We start from the raw sequence: 15,099 nt of genomic DNA, 5'->3' as shown, positions 1-15,099 counted from the left end.
GGCCGTGGGTGACGCGGGATTTACCGTTCTCAGCTCTTTTCTTTTTAGATGTTTTATTTATCTGTATGTATTATTCACGCCTCCTACCAAGCCCCTTGTTTGCTCCTCTTTGTGCGGTATTAGGCATTAGCGGGGTATCACTCTCAGGGGTGCACCCCATTTCCAAACGGGGGCTGGAAGGACCTTCTTGGTGATGCCTTCTGAATAATGCAATTGCACCTTTTCTTTCAGGGGAAAACCCCCTCCTTTTGATGAGTTTGTGTCCCCTGGTGAAAGAAGAGCAGCAAAAGGACCCGGCAGAGGCCCTCCAAAGGGATTTCCCTGTACCCCCCAAAAGGAGGGCCATGCTCCACCCTACAAAACACTGCCACTCGTTTTTCCTGATTTTTTAAAACGTTTTTGCCGGCAGCTGCAGCCGACCGGTGCTGGCGGGGGACGGCGCTGCCGAAACACCTTCCCCACTAGGTGACTTCTGAAAACAGCCTCACCTTTGTAAGTTTAGTGCTCGGCTCTGATCATTAACAAGGCTGGTGTTGAAAATGGTGAGCGTGGCTTTTCCTCCCCAAAATGTAGTGGGTGACTGGGACGGTTATTATAAATCAGAAACGGGGCTGGGGAAAAACACCCACTGTGGCTCTTCTGCTTGCTGTGTTTGGGGCACAGTGGTGTCCCCTCGTGATGCCCACACTGGGGGCACGTTAAGCTTCATGGCTGGCATGGGTGAGGGAGGACAAATTTGGGGAAATCCCTGCAGCTGCTGTGGAAAAAAAAAAATATTGCAAGATAGTTTTTTTTAAGTAACACATATCTGCTGTGTGTGGTTTTCTTTGGAGGCACCGGGCGGGATGGAGCCGTGCTCCACACAAGGAGCTGGCTTGGAGCCGGTGGGGTGGGAGCTCCTTTTCCAGAGCAGCGATGCCTCCGCACCCCTCTGCTCCACCGGGTGTCAGCCGGCTGGAGCCTCCAAGGGGAAAAAGCAAACGGGCATGGCTGTGGCCGTGTGTTCCTGCTGGTGTGGGGCCTGGGCCTTTCACCCCACACTGGGAGAGGAGAGCATTTACCATCAGAACATTTTGGGTGCAGAGCTGCCGGTGTCTGCAGGAAGGTTTGGAGGTTGGGCAAGCTGTTGGTGCTGCTCTGAGCTCACTTAAAGAGAGTGAAAATAAAAAGCATCTGGTGCAAAAAGCACCAGCAGGTTTGGTGTTGGCCCTTCTGTTCCCAATATATATATATTTTTTCAAAACACACAGGCTTGGGGGCTTTGGAGGTCCATGATTTCTCCTGGGATTTTGGAGGTCTGGGACTTTGGAGGTCCATAACTTCTCCTGGGTCTTTGGATGTCTGGGACTTCTGGGATTTGGAGTTCCATGACTTCTCCTGGGATTTTGGAGGTCTGGGGCTTTGGAGGTCTGGGACTTCTCCTGGGATTTGGGGGTCCATGACTTCTGCTGGGATTTTGGAGATCTGTGATTTTGGAGTTCCATGACTTCTCCTGGGACTTTGGAGGTCCGTGACTTCGGAGTTCCATGACTTCTGCTGGGATTTTGGAGGTCTGGGACTTTGGAGGTCTGGGACTTCTCCTGGGATTTTGGGGGTCTGGGATTTTGAAGGTCTGGGATTCTGGAGGTCTGTGACTTCTCCTGGGATTTTGGAGATCTGGGACTTTGGGGGTTCGTGATTTCTCCCTGGTGCGTGGCGGGGGGGGGGTACCTGTAGGTTCTGCTCAGTGCAGAAGGAGGCAAAGGCAGCACCGGTACCCCCCTCCCGCCACCGCATCGCTCCGCAGCCCTCCCGGTTTTCCCAGGATGCGGGGACCCCCCCGCCCCCCAACCACCAAAAAAAGGTGGGGTGTGGGGGGGGTGCGGCGCGGGGCCGGGAAACCCGAGCCTCCCCGAGCCTCCCCGAGCCGAGGAGCCGCACGGGGAGGCGCCGGCCCCCGCGTCCCCGCCCCTCGCCGCCGCCGCCGCCGCCGCCCGCCCGCCCGCCCGGCCGGCGCTGGGAGCGCGGCGCGGGGCTCCAAGATGGCTTTGGCCGGGCTGTGCGCCCTGCTCGCCGGTTGCTGCTTGGCGGCGGGCAGCGGTCCCGCCGAGGCGGCGGCGGCGGCGGCGGAGGCGGCGGCCAAGGAGCTGGAGTGTAAGCTGAAGAGCATCACGGTGTCGGCTCTGCCCTTCCTGCGGGAGAACGACCTCAGCATCATGCACGGCCCCTCGGCCGCCGAGCCCAAGCTGCTCTTCTCCGTGCGCAACGATTTCCCCGGCGAGATGGTGGTGGTGGATGACCTGGAGAATACGGAGCTGCCTTACTTCGTGCTGGGTGAGCCTCCGGGCGGGCCTGCGGGCAGAGCCGGTACGCGGTGGGGGGTTCCCTCCCCTCCCGGTAGCCGGCCCCGAGCATCCCCCGCCGCCGGGCTCCTCCCTGCGGCACCGGCGTGCGGGTACCCTGCAGCATCTCGGCCCCGGTGCCGGTTCTCCCCGCTGCGGCAGCAGCAGCGGCAGCAGCAATCTCGGCCCCCGGTGCCGGTTCGCCCAGCTGCAGCAACAGCAGCAGGATCTCGGCACCGGCTGCAGCGCCGGGCTGGATGCCGTGGAGATGCTGCAGGCCTGGGGTGCTGGGTGCATGCCGAGGTTGGCATCTGCGGGGCTTGTCTCCAGCTCGGTGCGTGGCCACCAGTGGTTTGTGCTGGCAGGAGGCCTGCAGCCTGCTTCCAGCGTGGCTGCCTGGAGGTGAGGGTTTCTGCTTTGTCTGCCCCCAAGCAGAGTCACTTTTCCTGTAGCCTGCTGGAAAAATACTCCAGTGCCCAGCATTTCCCACCCGACCTGGGTGTGCTGTCTCCAGGACTCCTGCCCTCAGCTTTTAGGCTTTGGCCTGCTCACGTGGTCCGGGTCGTTCCCACCTGCTCTAGCCAGGACTCTGCACTTCACCCATTGTGTGAGACACATCTGCCCAAATCTGGTGAGCTGCTTCAGTTTTCTTCCACCAAAAAAAGCCAACAATTTGCTCCGTTGTTTATGCTGGGACCAGAGCAAGGCCTCTGCCACTTGTGCACAGGGACCCGCTTCCCTCCCCGCCACCTGGAGCAAGTCGCTGAGATTTTTAATTTTTAGTGATATTTGTGCAGAATACCAGTTTCTTATCACCGCCAGCACGTAACCTCCCCACCCCAGGCAAATGCCACCATCGCTTTCCTAGCAGCCCCGTGGGGACTGTGCACACCTCCTGCAAGACCTGTCCATCTGTTGCTGCTCCGGCAGCACCTTGGGTGCCCTGTGAAGTTTTTAAAATGCCACCCTCATCTGGATGTCAGCCCAAAAATGAGGCACTGGTCCCTTGCTTTGCGTGGCCTTGCCCCTCTGTGCCACCCTTGTGTGCGGGCAGAGTATAGTGGTGGCCCCAGCCTGGGTTTTTCTCCCCAGTGCTTCATCACCTCCATGGCCCCTAGACCCCCCTGTGCACAAAGAAGCCCCCGGTTCTGGGTGCTGCGTGGGCTCGAGGCAGCGCTCGCTGCTGCGTGGGCATCCCCCTTCTCCCCTGAGAAAGGCAGAGGCAGGCGGGGGGCTGTTGATTCCATGGCGGGGGGCGGGAGGGGTATGCGGGGACACCCAGGGATGGTTTGCTCAAGGCCAAGGGCCGTGTGGGGAGGGGACAGCGGGCTGTGCCAAGCCCAGGTCCCCCGGTCCAAGCCCTGTGCTGCGGGATGCTGCGGCGGAGGCCTGAGAGCGTTGCTGTGGCAACGGGGCGGCAGCGAGGCGGATGCAGGGGGATGCGCAGGCATGGCCGCCAGGCCCGTGCCGCCTTGACACCCCAAAGGTGACACAGGTGCTTGTCCCCTGCCCCCCTCGGACCCGCTTCCAGGGAGCCGGACCTCGATGGGCCCTGGGGCCTGGGGTGCTGCTAACGGGGAGTGCCTGGGTGGGGATGTGTGGTGCTGCTGGGGTGGGGGTCCCTGGGCATGGCCCCTGCTGGTACTGCGGGGATTTCCCTGAGGATTTTTCAAATCCGCGAGGTTCCAGGTGCAGGAAAGGACCCACCCGCCCTGACAACCCCCCCCTGCACCCAGGGTTTGCACTGATGATGCCAGGCAGAGGTTTGCTTTCACCTCCTTCTGCTTATCACCACTGGATAAATACGAGGACGGCTGGCCCCGTGTCAGAGCACCCAGATGTCCCGGCAGTGGCTGCTCTCTTCTGGGCATTACTGCTGGCACATCAGGCCCCCGAGAGCCTGTGGGTGCATGGGGCTGTGCCGGCCCCTGTCACGCAGGGGTTTGGGCTGTGGGGACACAGAGGTGGTCCCAGTACAAGTCTCCTAGCTTGGGATACTGGGGCTGCGGACGGGGCTGGCAGGACAGGGCACCTCACGGGCCCCCTGTTTGCCAGGGTTTTGGCTTGGTGAGTCCTGGGAAATGCCATGTTACATCTCCTTCCCGTAAGAGAAAGGCTTGCTTTGAAGCTGGTGTGGCCACTTTGCCATGGGGGGTGGTATTATTGTTGTTGTGCTGCTTTGCCATGTGTGGTTGTTGTTATTATTGTTGTTGTTATTATTGTTGTTGCTATTGTTGTTGTTGTTATTACTGTTGTTGTTATTATTATTGTTGTTGTTGTTGTTGTTAGTCTGGGCACTGCTTTTGCATGGCAGAAGCCCTGAAGTGCATAGAGGTCTTGCAAGACCCAGACTTGGTAACTCAGAGGCTGCATCCTCTGGAGCTGGAGAGCCTCCAGCCCAAGAAACTCATGGGGCAGAGAGCATCACTGCTGGTGCTGTGCACTCGGTGGGGATGTGGCCACGTCAGGTCGATGTGTGGAACTGGTGCTGACAGCTGTTTGTGTTTCTACAAGCCCTCATGCATGGGCTGGAGGGTGTATTTGAGCATCCTTCTAGGAACCAGGCTTCCCGTAGTGCTGATTGCACCACCCCTGGCAAACCCCAGATCCATTAATTGTGCCCACCTTGTTGAGTTTGAATGTATAATAACATGTCAGAGTGGTGGATAATCTGCACACCCACGTCTGTGCCTCTGAGCCTGGTCTGGTTCAGTATCTCAGCTGGGGGGAGCTGGGCAGCTTCTCCTTCTCCTCTTGGTGGTTTTTGGATCCAGGGCCTGTGTAGAGGGAAGAGGTTCCTGAGGGGAGGGGAGCTGCCCCACCGGTTGGCAAGGGCTTGGACCAGACCCCAGGCTGCTGCCCTCAGGCCAGGGAAGGTCTGGGTTTGGGCTGGGAGCACCATGAAGGGCAGGCGGTGCTGCACAAGTGCTCCTTGCAGTGGCACCTTGGCTTTGCCACATGGGCTCTCGAGCAACTCTCTCGAGGTGTCTCCGTGTCTCAGTTTCCCTGCAAAGAGGGTGAGAGCATGCGGGGAGGTGGCTGCAGCAGGCTGGGACTGTGGCAGGGGAAGGGGCGAGGGGGAGCAGCCAGGAAAGGGTCAGGATTGGGGAGCCCAAGGGTGGCCAGGTGTCATCCCCCTCTGGCCCTGGTTGTCCCCCTCAAAACTCCCCTAAATAATTCAAGTGCTTTCAAGCTTGGCTGGCATTCGTGGAGACCGGCATGTGTGGTTTGCCCTGCCTTGGTGGCACCTCCATGCCATGGTGGCACCTCCATGCCATGGTGGCTGAGCCGGGCATCCCACTGATGGTACATGGGTCAAGGTTTTTCCCCCAGCTAGAGATGTGCTGGGGTCTTGGAGAGCCGCATATGTTGCTTGCTAAAAATAGGGTGCTGGGGGTCTGTGTTGAACTGGGCACCCCAAAAATGGCTGTCACTTCACAATTCTGATGAGATGCTCTGGTGACATAATCAGCTTAATGATGAGCGTGGAGGTTGTTGGCATCCCCTCGCTGCTGGTGGGTTGTGTGGCAGGGACTTTGATGGATCCCCCACGAGCCAAGCTTTTCTGGGGTTTGCCTGTGCCAGTGGGGATGATGGGGACCCGGGGGCTGTCTGCCCAACCTGGGGGTCTGGGGGTGGGGCGGTGGGAAAGTCATGCGGCAGGGGACTGGCATCCATCCCCTTCGTGCATTTGCTTCTCCCCGCTGCAGGTAGCGATGGGCTGCGGCTCAGCTGGGGAGGATGCGTTTGCTTTGACTTGCCTTGATCTGCTGCCCTGTGGCTTTAGCTTTATATTCGTTTTTACCCAAAAGGGTGAGGCGTTGCTTGCTGCCTGCCCTGCGTGCAATATTTTTGGGACTCACTGCTCCCCCGCCTCCAGCCTTCCCAGTGCCAGAGGCAGGTGTGTCGAGTGCATTGGTGCTCAACCCTCCCAAACATGGGGACCCCTTGGCTGCTCCCACATTCCTCCAAAAGCAGAGGGATAGTTTTGGGGGGTATTACCCCTGGTTTATGGTGAGGGGAGGTGCTTGGGCAGCGCTTTCAGCTGCTTTGTAGCTCCCCTTGCTAATGAATGGAGCATGTTTTAATTACGCTGGCTGCCTTCTTGTGCACGTGCTGCCTCGCTGCCTGCGTGTGCTCAGGAGCAGCTTGGCGCACGCGGTCCCCACGTGCATCGCCTTTCATGCTCGTACCCATAAAAACCCACATGGTTTTTATATGCATGTCCTCAGAGGGACGCCGGCACCATCCCCCCATTCTGCTGCGGGGCTTTTTCCCACCTCCTGAATTTTTGGGAGGCTGCGAGGGCATGGAAGCAGGGATGGAGCTGCTTGCTGGTGTGCACTGGGCTGCCTGCATTTAAAATCACCTGGTTCCATCCTGCTTTAAATCAAGGAAACCCCCATTTGGAATGGTCGACTTTCATCTCCTTTTGTGTTTGTTGCATTAGCTGTATTTTTTCTTGAAGGGAGGCCGAGTCTCACTGGTCAGTGGACATTAAGAAATGCTAATTAGCAGCTCAATATTCCCTGTCCGCTAACCTTCACACCCCCTTCTTGCTCACTGCTTGGCTTGGCAGCATTCAGCCGCATTTGATATGTCATTAACTGGATTCACACTCCTGCGAGCTGCTAATTTTTTTGGGCCCCATTCTTTGCAGGTTATAAACCAGTGAGCGGGGTATTTATTAGCCTCCTGGCTTCCCGTGGCCCCTTGGGCTCAGCAGAGATTTGCGATGCAATTAAAAAACGCGCGAAAGATGGTGTCTTTGACTCCTTCACCCAAGTAAGGCACTAGATATTTGAAAAGCGAAGCCTTGAAATGTGGTTTTGTGCATAAAATGGACTTGGGGAATTAGAAAGCAGAGCCAATGGGTCAAACCCATGCTTTCTGGGTGCCAGATAATTCAAGATCTTGAAATACTGGATGGTTTCTCATGTCCTGTTTCTTTTTTTCCCTAAGAGTGGAGGAGCTGAAGGAGCTTTTTCTGACTTGCCGGTTTCCAGCCCAGCTGCCGTGCTCTGAAACAGGGGCAGCGCAGCCCCTCACCCCCCAACTTCTCCTGCTTCCCATCTCCCTCATGGGAGCCTTGGCAGCAGAGGATGGGAGAAGGTTCTTAACTTCAATGACTTTAATAGATTATCATAAACTCAGGCCTTAATACAAGCTGTCATGATTTCAAATTATCTTACTTTTAAATTAAATAGATTCCTTTTTAAACACAAAATCAATTCTAATTTTTTAGAGGGGTGAGATTTTTCAAAGGCACCGATGAGTTGGGCATATTTAACTGCTCTTGAATATCTCCCCAAAATATCTAATCCATTTTTCTGTTAAATCTCAGCTAAGCTCTTGGCTGTGCTGGTGGATGCTCTGGCCATGACTTCCCTGGGTTAATAACGGGATAGCATGGAGGGCCGTGGGGATGCGAGACAGACCACTGCGGGGATGGGGGATGCTGCTAATCGGGCTGACGGGCCGCTAGCGTGCCTGCCCGCCCCAGCTCTCCTTCCAGGCTGCACGGGGAAGCGGTGAGATGTGACACCTGTCAGCTCTCATCTGCATCCCACGCATCTCCCTGCTGCCGTGGACTGCGGGAGGTGGTCCCCCCCCACCACCTACCCTCACCCCTGGCTCCTAAATGGCCCCGGAGGAGGGAAGCAGGAGCCAAGGGGCTGCAGAGTTGTGTTATTCCCCCCCCCCGCCCCGCTTTTTTTGTTCACTTCCACGTCAAGTGGGAAGAGCATCCTATTGAGTTTTCGTTGTGGGTTGCTTGGCCCTGCTTCTCTTGCCCGGGTCTGGGCGCCAGCAATGGGTCCCCAAGCTGGTGGCACACACGGTGGGTCTTTGGTCCCGGCTTGCCACGGTGGGAAAGTGGGTCTTGGGGTGTTGCGGTGCTGGTCCCCAGCTCAGCTTCATTTCCAAGGGAGGTGAGGGCACCCCAGTATCACCACTGGAGCCCCCGTTACCTGTCACGTGTCCCCATCCCACGAGGCCAGGGCATGGCAGAGGGCTGCAGTGGGACTCGTCCCACCGCTGGACCCACAGCATCGCTCAGGTGCGAACCTTGCACCTGGAAATAGGTGTAATGGTGAAATAATGGAGCAAATATTAAGAAATTCTTAAGTACCTAGAGAATAACGGAGTTAAATTATACCAGAGGAGCTCAATTGCCTTGCTTAGATTGATTGAATTACTAAATGAGCCTGACTAATGGAATGGAGTGGATATATCGGACTTTTACTCAAGATCCTGAAATAATTTCTCTAATAAGATTGTGAGCCATTAATTGAACTTGGCTTTGATCCTGGACACTGTCACATGCACTGAAACCCAGTGGTATGATCTATGCTCCCACGTGCCCGGCCGAGGGGGCAGCCACTGGCACCTCCGTGCCGGGAGGCTTGGAGGGCAGCCAAGGGGTTCACCGGGGGGATCCCAGCCCACCCACGCCAGGACATGTGGTGGGGAAGGGACCCCAAAACAACCCGTCTCAGCAGCTCTTCTGCCCCCCGGCAAAATCCACCCTGACAGTGGGATGAGCTTAATTCCCTTCTGCTGCCAGCTGGGGTCCTAACCCCAGTTCCCGTCACCGTGGGGTGCATTTGAGATGGATGCTTTGGGGTTTACATCTCCTCCAAATCCAGGGGTGCCACCTTCTTCCTGTGTCCTCCCGGAGTGGTTGCTGCTGGTGGTGGAATGTTGTCCACAGCATCCAGAGTGCTACAGTCTGCCCGGTCTGCTGTGTGAGATGCTTGCTCAGCAACGCCTGGGGGCTTGCAGAGCTTCCAGCAAAGCAGGGAGGGACCTGCTGAGGGGATGCACCCTGCCCTGGACCTGCTCTGGAGCACCTGGTGGGAGAGGACAGGCTCATCTAATAGGGTTTGGGTGCAAATCGCTGATGGACCGTGTTCCTGCCCTTGGTCTTGGCCATGCAATGTAGACCTGACCTCTCCACATCCCTTTTCCAGCTGAAGGATGGGGCCAGAGTGGGTGAGGTGACCTGCTCAGAGCAAATGAAGCACTGAGTGCTCCCCCATGCCTGGTCACACACCCTCCTCCAAGCGATGGAGCCCAGCACCAGCCTCAGCTCAGCTACAAGCAGGGGCAGCCCTTAAAACCCAACAGTCAGGGTGGAAAATGCTGCAGGAAAGTGGGCAGCATCCCTGGGAGGAGGATGAGGTCCCCCATGGCCAAAGTGGGGGTGACCGAGGCTCAGGAGGGAGGCACAGGGTGCACGTCCCCATCCTTACGGACACCTTGCCCCCATGCTGTGTCCATCGCCGACCCGCCCTCTTACTGGGAGCAGAGGTTTCGGTGGCACGGTGGAGGTAGAGGGCCTCTTGTACATTTTTTCTTAACCAAGGAAAAAAAAAAAATAAAGAAATAGGGATTTCGTCTCTGGGAACCCGTTGCCACAGCAACTGCGCATCCAGCTGGCTCCAGCGGCAGCGGGGCTGGGAGGGGATCTCGCTGACCCAGAAAGCAGCGAGGGGAGCGGGCTGTGGGGCTGCTTGGCGTTTCAGTGGTGGGTATCAGAGTCCGGCAGCATTCGGCAGGGCAGGCAGGGGACTGGTGCTGAGCCAAGGGGGTTGCGGAGGGCCTGGCCCCCTGTTTTGGCTGGACGTGCAGGGCAATGCTCCTGGCTCCTTTTAATCACTTGCAGCCTTAATTTCTCAGACCCCATCCTGGCAGGGATGCTGAGGCTTGCTCCCGTTCTCACCCCGAGACCTGTCCCAGTTTTGGGGGCTGGGCTGCCCGCATGGGCACTCCTCAAAGACCCCCAAAGCTTTGCAAGCATGTTTTACCCCCTGGAACTGGCTCTGGTCCAAGCAGTGGAGGGGACACTTGGGCAGCTGCACACCTCCCTGATGCCGCTCTCTCACCTCTGCTATCTCTCCCCCCATGCTAGCGGCATTTGCTCCTGGGCTGCATCCCATTTCCTACCTTTTAATTTAATTTAATTTTATTTTATATTTTTTTAATGGTTGCTTAGCCAGCTAAATGGAGGCTCTGAAATCATCTCTCTTGGAGTCTTGCTGCAGAGCAGTCCTTCAAATGAAGGCATTTTTGCCTGGCAGGTTTAAGGCAGCATCTGGATGGCAATGGCTCTGTCTTTTAAGACTGGTTGTCCTTTTACTTGCAAATTGCCAGGCCCTGGCTTCTCTGCAGCCAGCCTGGCTGTGGCAGGCAGCTCACACCAAGCAGCATCACTCTGATGGCTGAGGGATTTGTCTAGATAAGGGAAGATTTTTGATTGCCAGATTCTGGCTGCCTGCTACGGCTTAACAGGGAGAAAGTGCCTGGAGGAGAGCATCCTCCTCCGCTCCTGCGGGCTACGTTAGTATTTCTGATCCTGTGTTGCTGCCCTACAGCCGGGGGATACTTGGGATGGATGCTCACCCCGTGGTGCTGGCGCTGGGCTATTTGGGGTCTGGTTTGAGACGTGGTCTAAGCTGATCCTGCACTTCGCTTTGTTGCAGAGTCTTGTTTGCTGGTGATGGGCACAGACAGGGGGGCTGAGCCCATCCCCTCCGCTGTGTCCTGTCTGCAGAGCCTGAGATCTGCTGGGGAATGGGCAGGGGCTTTTTCACCATTTGTAGTTGAAGGAGAAGTAAAGGATCCTTGAGGGACCCTCTAGCTGGTGGTGGCATGTCGGTTGCAGAAGTTTGGGGTCCATGGCCCTGATGCAAGAGGAGACACGGTCCCTTTCCTAGCTGGCTCTGAGACATTTCAGTAATTAGGATGACTAACGAGCGTAGCACAGCTATGGGGGATGCAGGAAGCTGGCTTTGCTCCCGTGGGGAGCTGATCCAGCTGAAAATTAACCTGGTGGAGGAAAGAAGTTGGAGAAGGGTTGGAGAAGGCAGCAGGAGATGTTAAGGAGACCCTGCCCATGCCCTTGCTTGGACACATTGGTTCTGCTTGGCCCGGCGAGGGCTGTGTTGCCTTGGGAGCGCTCCCTGAATTGGGTCCGCGGTACAAGCGAAACCATTACCTGGCTGCCAGAGCCCTTTGGGATGAAGGTCTGCCTGATGGGCAGGGGAAACCAGGTACAGGCAGGACCTTGGCCTTGGTTTTTGGGAGTGGTACCTCCTGTTCCTCTCTCCTGCACCCCTACCCTCCTCCCCTGCCAAAAAACCCAGCCGCGATGTCACCGTCACAACACAGTGGCTGCCTGGGAAAGCAGATATTAGCAACCCTGAAATATCCCAGGGACAGGCTCTTGTGTGATGGGAGACAGTTACCATGGAAACCTCCTTCAAATAAAAAAAAAGGAAAAAACCACGAAATTTAAAGCAGCCCTTGTAGCTCAGAGGAACTGTAGACCTTGTTACGGGTTTTGGCACCCGCCCTTTTTCTTTTATTTGTTCCAGCTAAAAGGTCCAAAAGACAAGGCAATTAATTTCAGCATCCCAAGGGGAGTGAGAGAGGGAGGGCATGGTGCTGAGAACTAGCTGCCCAGCCGGTGGAATCCCGGTACTTCTCAGTGCCGCTGCCCCGCAGCCACCAAATACCCTCCCATAATGGGGTTTCTCCACCACGGAGGAAGAAGCAGGGTTTTGGGTTTTTTTTAGAAGAGGTGGCTTAAGGCTTAAACCCCCCCTTCCTAGCTCTGTAGGTGGAGGGTTTGGAGGGAATGTTTGTGTGAGCAAAGGGTTCAGGGTGCTGCAGGTGGAGTGAGGATATGAGAAATGACTACAGGGCACAGCTCCAGCATGGGGGCAGGCGGCTCAGTGCAGGTCAGGGTGGTTTGTCTTTATGTGCGTGGCATCAGGAGGTAGTGCCCTTTGTCCTGCCGAGAAGGGCAGTGTCACGGCAGAGAGACTCCTGCAGGGATCAGTCAAGCTGGCCAGCTTCGGTGGGCAAGGGGAGATGCCTGGGAGAGGAGACATTGTGCTCCCAAATTTTCCTGCCAGGGTCAACTTTGCAGCTGTGGCTGCAGGGTGCCAGTGGGGCTAAGTCTGGCTCAGCGGAGACTTTAAGTTGCTGTGGCTAGGTCTGACTCAGCACAGACTTTAAATTGCTGTGGTGCTCTCAGCCCGTCTGCTCCCCTAATGATGTCCCTGGTGTCCACAGCCGCTGGGAAATCTCCTGGAAATGTCAGGTTTGGACTGGAGAGTCCGTTGTGCCTCCCACCACCCTGGGCCAGCCCCGAGCTTCTCTGGGTGCTGTTTTCCTGGCGGCAGTCATGACAGAGCGGAGCTGTTTTCCCATCCCAGAGCTGCATCTCCCCCACCTTTCCTCTATTGCTCAGCCAGAAATAACTGGGCTCCGGCATTTGCCACTTCAGGAGAGCACTGGAGAGGAGCAGCAATGAGACTCAAGAGCTGTCGCACTGCCGTGGAGCTGCTGGCTTTCTTGCTGGCAAAAGGGACAAGCCAGGGAGTTTGTCTTTGCAGACATGACACATGTGGCCTGGGAATTTGAGGGGAATTCGAAATGTCTCTGCCAGCTCATGAGTGGGGAGCTGCAGGGGGTCTCGTCCCAGCTTATGCCAAGGCACAGCTTTAGCTGGGCTGGGGTATGTGTCCGAGCATCCACAAGCAAGACAGTGCCTGAAACAACCTTCCAGGGAAAAATCGAATCAATTTTCTTAGCTTTTCAGCAGGAGCTGCTTTCTTCCCAGGTGTGCAGCGCTCCTGGTGAGCTCAGACCTGGTGTGCGGGAGAAGTAGCGCGGTCCCCTTGGTGGATGGTGGAAATGCCTGTGAGCTGGGGAGGGGAGCACATCACATGCATTGAGCCTGCTTAGTCAACCTTGGACCTGGGCTGGCTTCCACAGCTTTTTATTATCACATTTTCCCCCTTTCTTGCTTGTCAAGTAAGGCACATCTCTGGTTAACAGCTGGAGGACTCAGCTTCAAGCTGCCCACTCTGAGCATCACCTGCCCAGTCCTCCCCCAACGCCGGCCAGCACAAACTGGGGTGAAGGGGTGCCCTGCGGGCACTGGGGCTGGGGCCTGAATGAAGGATGCAGAGGTTTGTGGGACAGACGTGGTGCATGTCTCCCTGCGGGATGATGATGGTGTGGACAGCCCGGGCTGGATCCTGCCTCCTTCTAATTAAAGCTCAGCACCAGGGAAGAAGGGCTTTTCATGTGCCATGGGATGAAAAGCAGCATGTGTGTGAAACAGCAGCAGGAAAGCATTGGGGTGATGGAGGGAGGGGAGGAAAGGAAGGGCCACGAGGTGGGAGGAGAGACGCAATGGCAGGAGATAGTAAATCACCGGAGAGACCGCGCGAAAGCCAAGGGGCATTGGAGGGTACTGGCAGAGCCACTCGCCACGGGTGTGAGCCACGGCATCCCTGGTGGCTTCTTGAAACCACCGTGCACAAAGCCCAATAAAGCGCCCTTTGGGGCTAATCACAGCAGGAATTAATGGCTGGTTTCGCACCATGTGGCAGGATCCATGTCCTGGGAATAGCACTGCAGGGGCCATGCCTGTGTATTCAGCGGGGTTCTGGCCAAGGAAGGGAGGAGGTGGCAGGATGGGTTGCTGAGTCCCAGTCTCAGCAACAGCCAGAGCCTGCGGGGTTAAAGCAAATATGTGGCTGTAAATGCAGGAGTTTGCAGTTACCAGGTGCTCAGAGTCTGGCAGGGCTCTTCCCTCTCGAGATACCGAAAACACAGCTCACTTCCTTGCCTTGATTTAATTTTGTTTGCTTACAGAAATGCTGCTTATTTGTTAAAATGGGATGCTGTTTCCCTTTGGCACAGGAGGAGCAAGAGGCAGCAGCCCCTCTCTCAGAAAACCCCTGGTCATGGGGGTGCTGTCCTGGACAGGGTGACCCTTGGCACTTGGTTGGGCTGGAGCATCCTGGCTCCATCCTCTTTTTTCTGGCCATCTCAGATTTCAGCACTGGACTAAGAAAATCAGTAGATTTTCCTCCTTTTTTTTCCCCCATGTGAATGCGAGACAACTTTCTGCCCATGGTTATGACATTGGGGTTTCCTTTTCCCTACCAATGGTGCCAGCCCTGCCTGAAACGACAGGCAGGCAAATACAGGCAGGGCTGTACTGCTGTGTGATCTCATGAAAGCTGATGGGTGCTGAAACTGAAGAGCGGTGTTACATAATTTGGACTGCAATGCAGAAGCACTTGCTTAATTTTTAATTATCCAATTGCCTCACGTATGTAGCACTCAACCTGGGAAGCAGGGTTGGCCCGTGGTCACGTGCAAGGGGGCTTGGCTGGCAAAGATGATGGGAAAGCCTTCACTCATGTTCCTGTCCTTCCCAGCACAGTGGGATTAAATGTGTCCCCATGGCACTGACATGCACATCAGGAATGGCGACTGGGAAGGATGCTCTGCAGCCACCCCAAGGACTGAGGGGTGTCCCACTGAGAGGTGGGAGAAGGGGTGCAATGGTGTTTGAGGTTTCTCTGGGTCACAGTGTTAGACAAATGGAAGACACCGTGGTTGCTTTGCATCCAGACTTCCTGTAGCTGCTGGTAAAAGAGCCCCGAGTGCCTCCCGGGGTGGGTTTGTTGGGATGCGGGAGAAACAGTGAAGGAGCTGTTGTAGATCTCAGCTGTGAAGCACCGTTTCTTCCCCTCCCTATTTCTCCCCCTCTTTCAAATCCCTGCTCTGCACTTTCTGTCCTTTCTACAAAGGCAGCCGCCTCAGAGCAGCTTAGGCTTCAAAGTTCCCAAAATAACAAAGGTTAAAATAAATTAAAAAAAAAAAGAGTTACTACAAGATCAAGTCAGTGCCCCGCTTGCACCTGGGCTCGGAGCTTCAAAGCGGCTGCAAAGAGCCCCCCTGCAGCATC

General features: G+C 56.2%; 1 protein-coding gene across 2 annotated transcripts in view; it reads left to right on the top strand.

Moving 5' to 3' along the window:
- The first annotated feature begins 1,975 nt into the window (after positions 1-1,975).
- ASTN1 (astrotactin 1) overlaps positions 1,976-15,099 on the top strand; it is a 64,266-nt gene continuing 51,142 nt past the window's right edge. For both annotated transcript variants that reach the window (XM_069789655.1, XM_069789654.1), the window contains exon 1: positions 1,976-2,313. In XM_069789655.1, the coding sequence (XP_069645756.1) occupies positions 2,022-2,313 (292 nt within the window). In that variant the 5' untranslated portion in view covers positions 1,976-2,021. The remainder of the gene's footprint in view (positions 2,314-15,099) is intronic.

Source organism: Haliaeetus albicilla, chromosome 8, assembly GCF_947461875.1.
Source record: "Haliaeetus albicilla chromosome 8, bHalAlb1.1, whole genome shotgun sequence".
NCBI lineage: Eukaryota > Metazoa > Chordata > Aves > Accipitriformes > Accipitridae > Haliaeetus > Haliaeetus albicilla.
The sequence above is the reverse complement of the archived record's forward strand: the minus strand, read 5'-3'. Positions and strand labels throughout refer to the sequence as shown.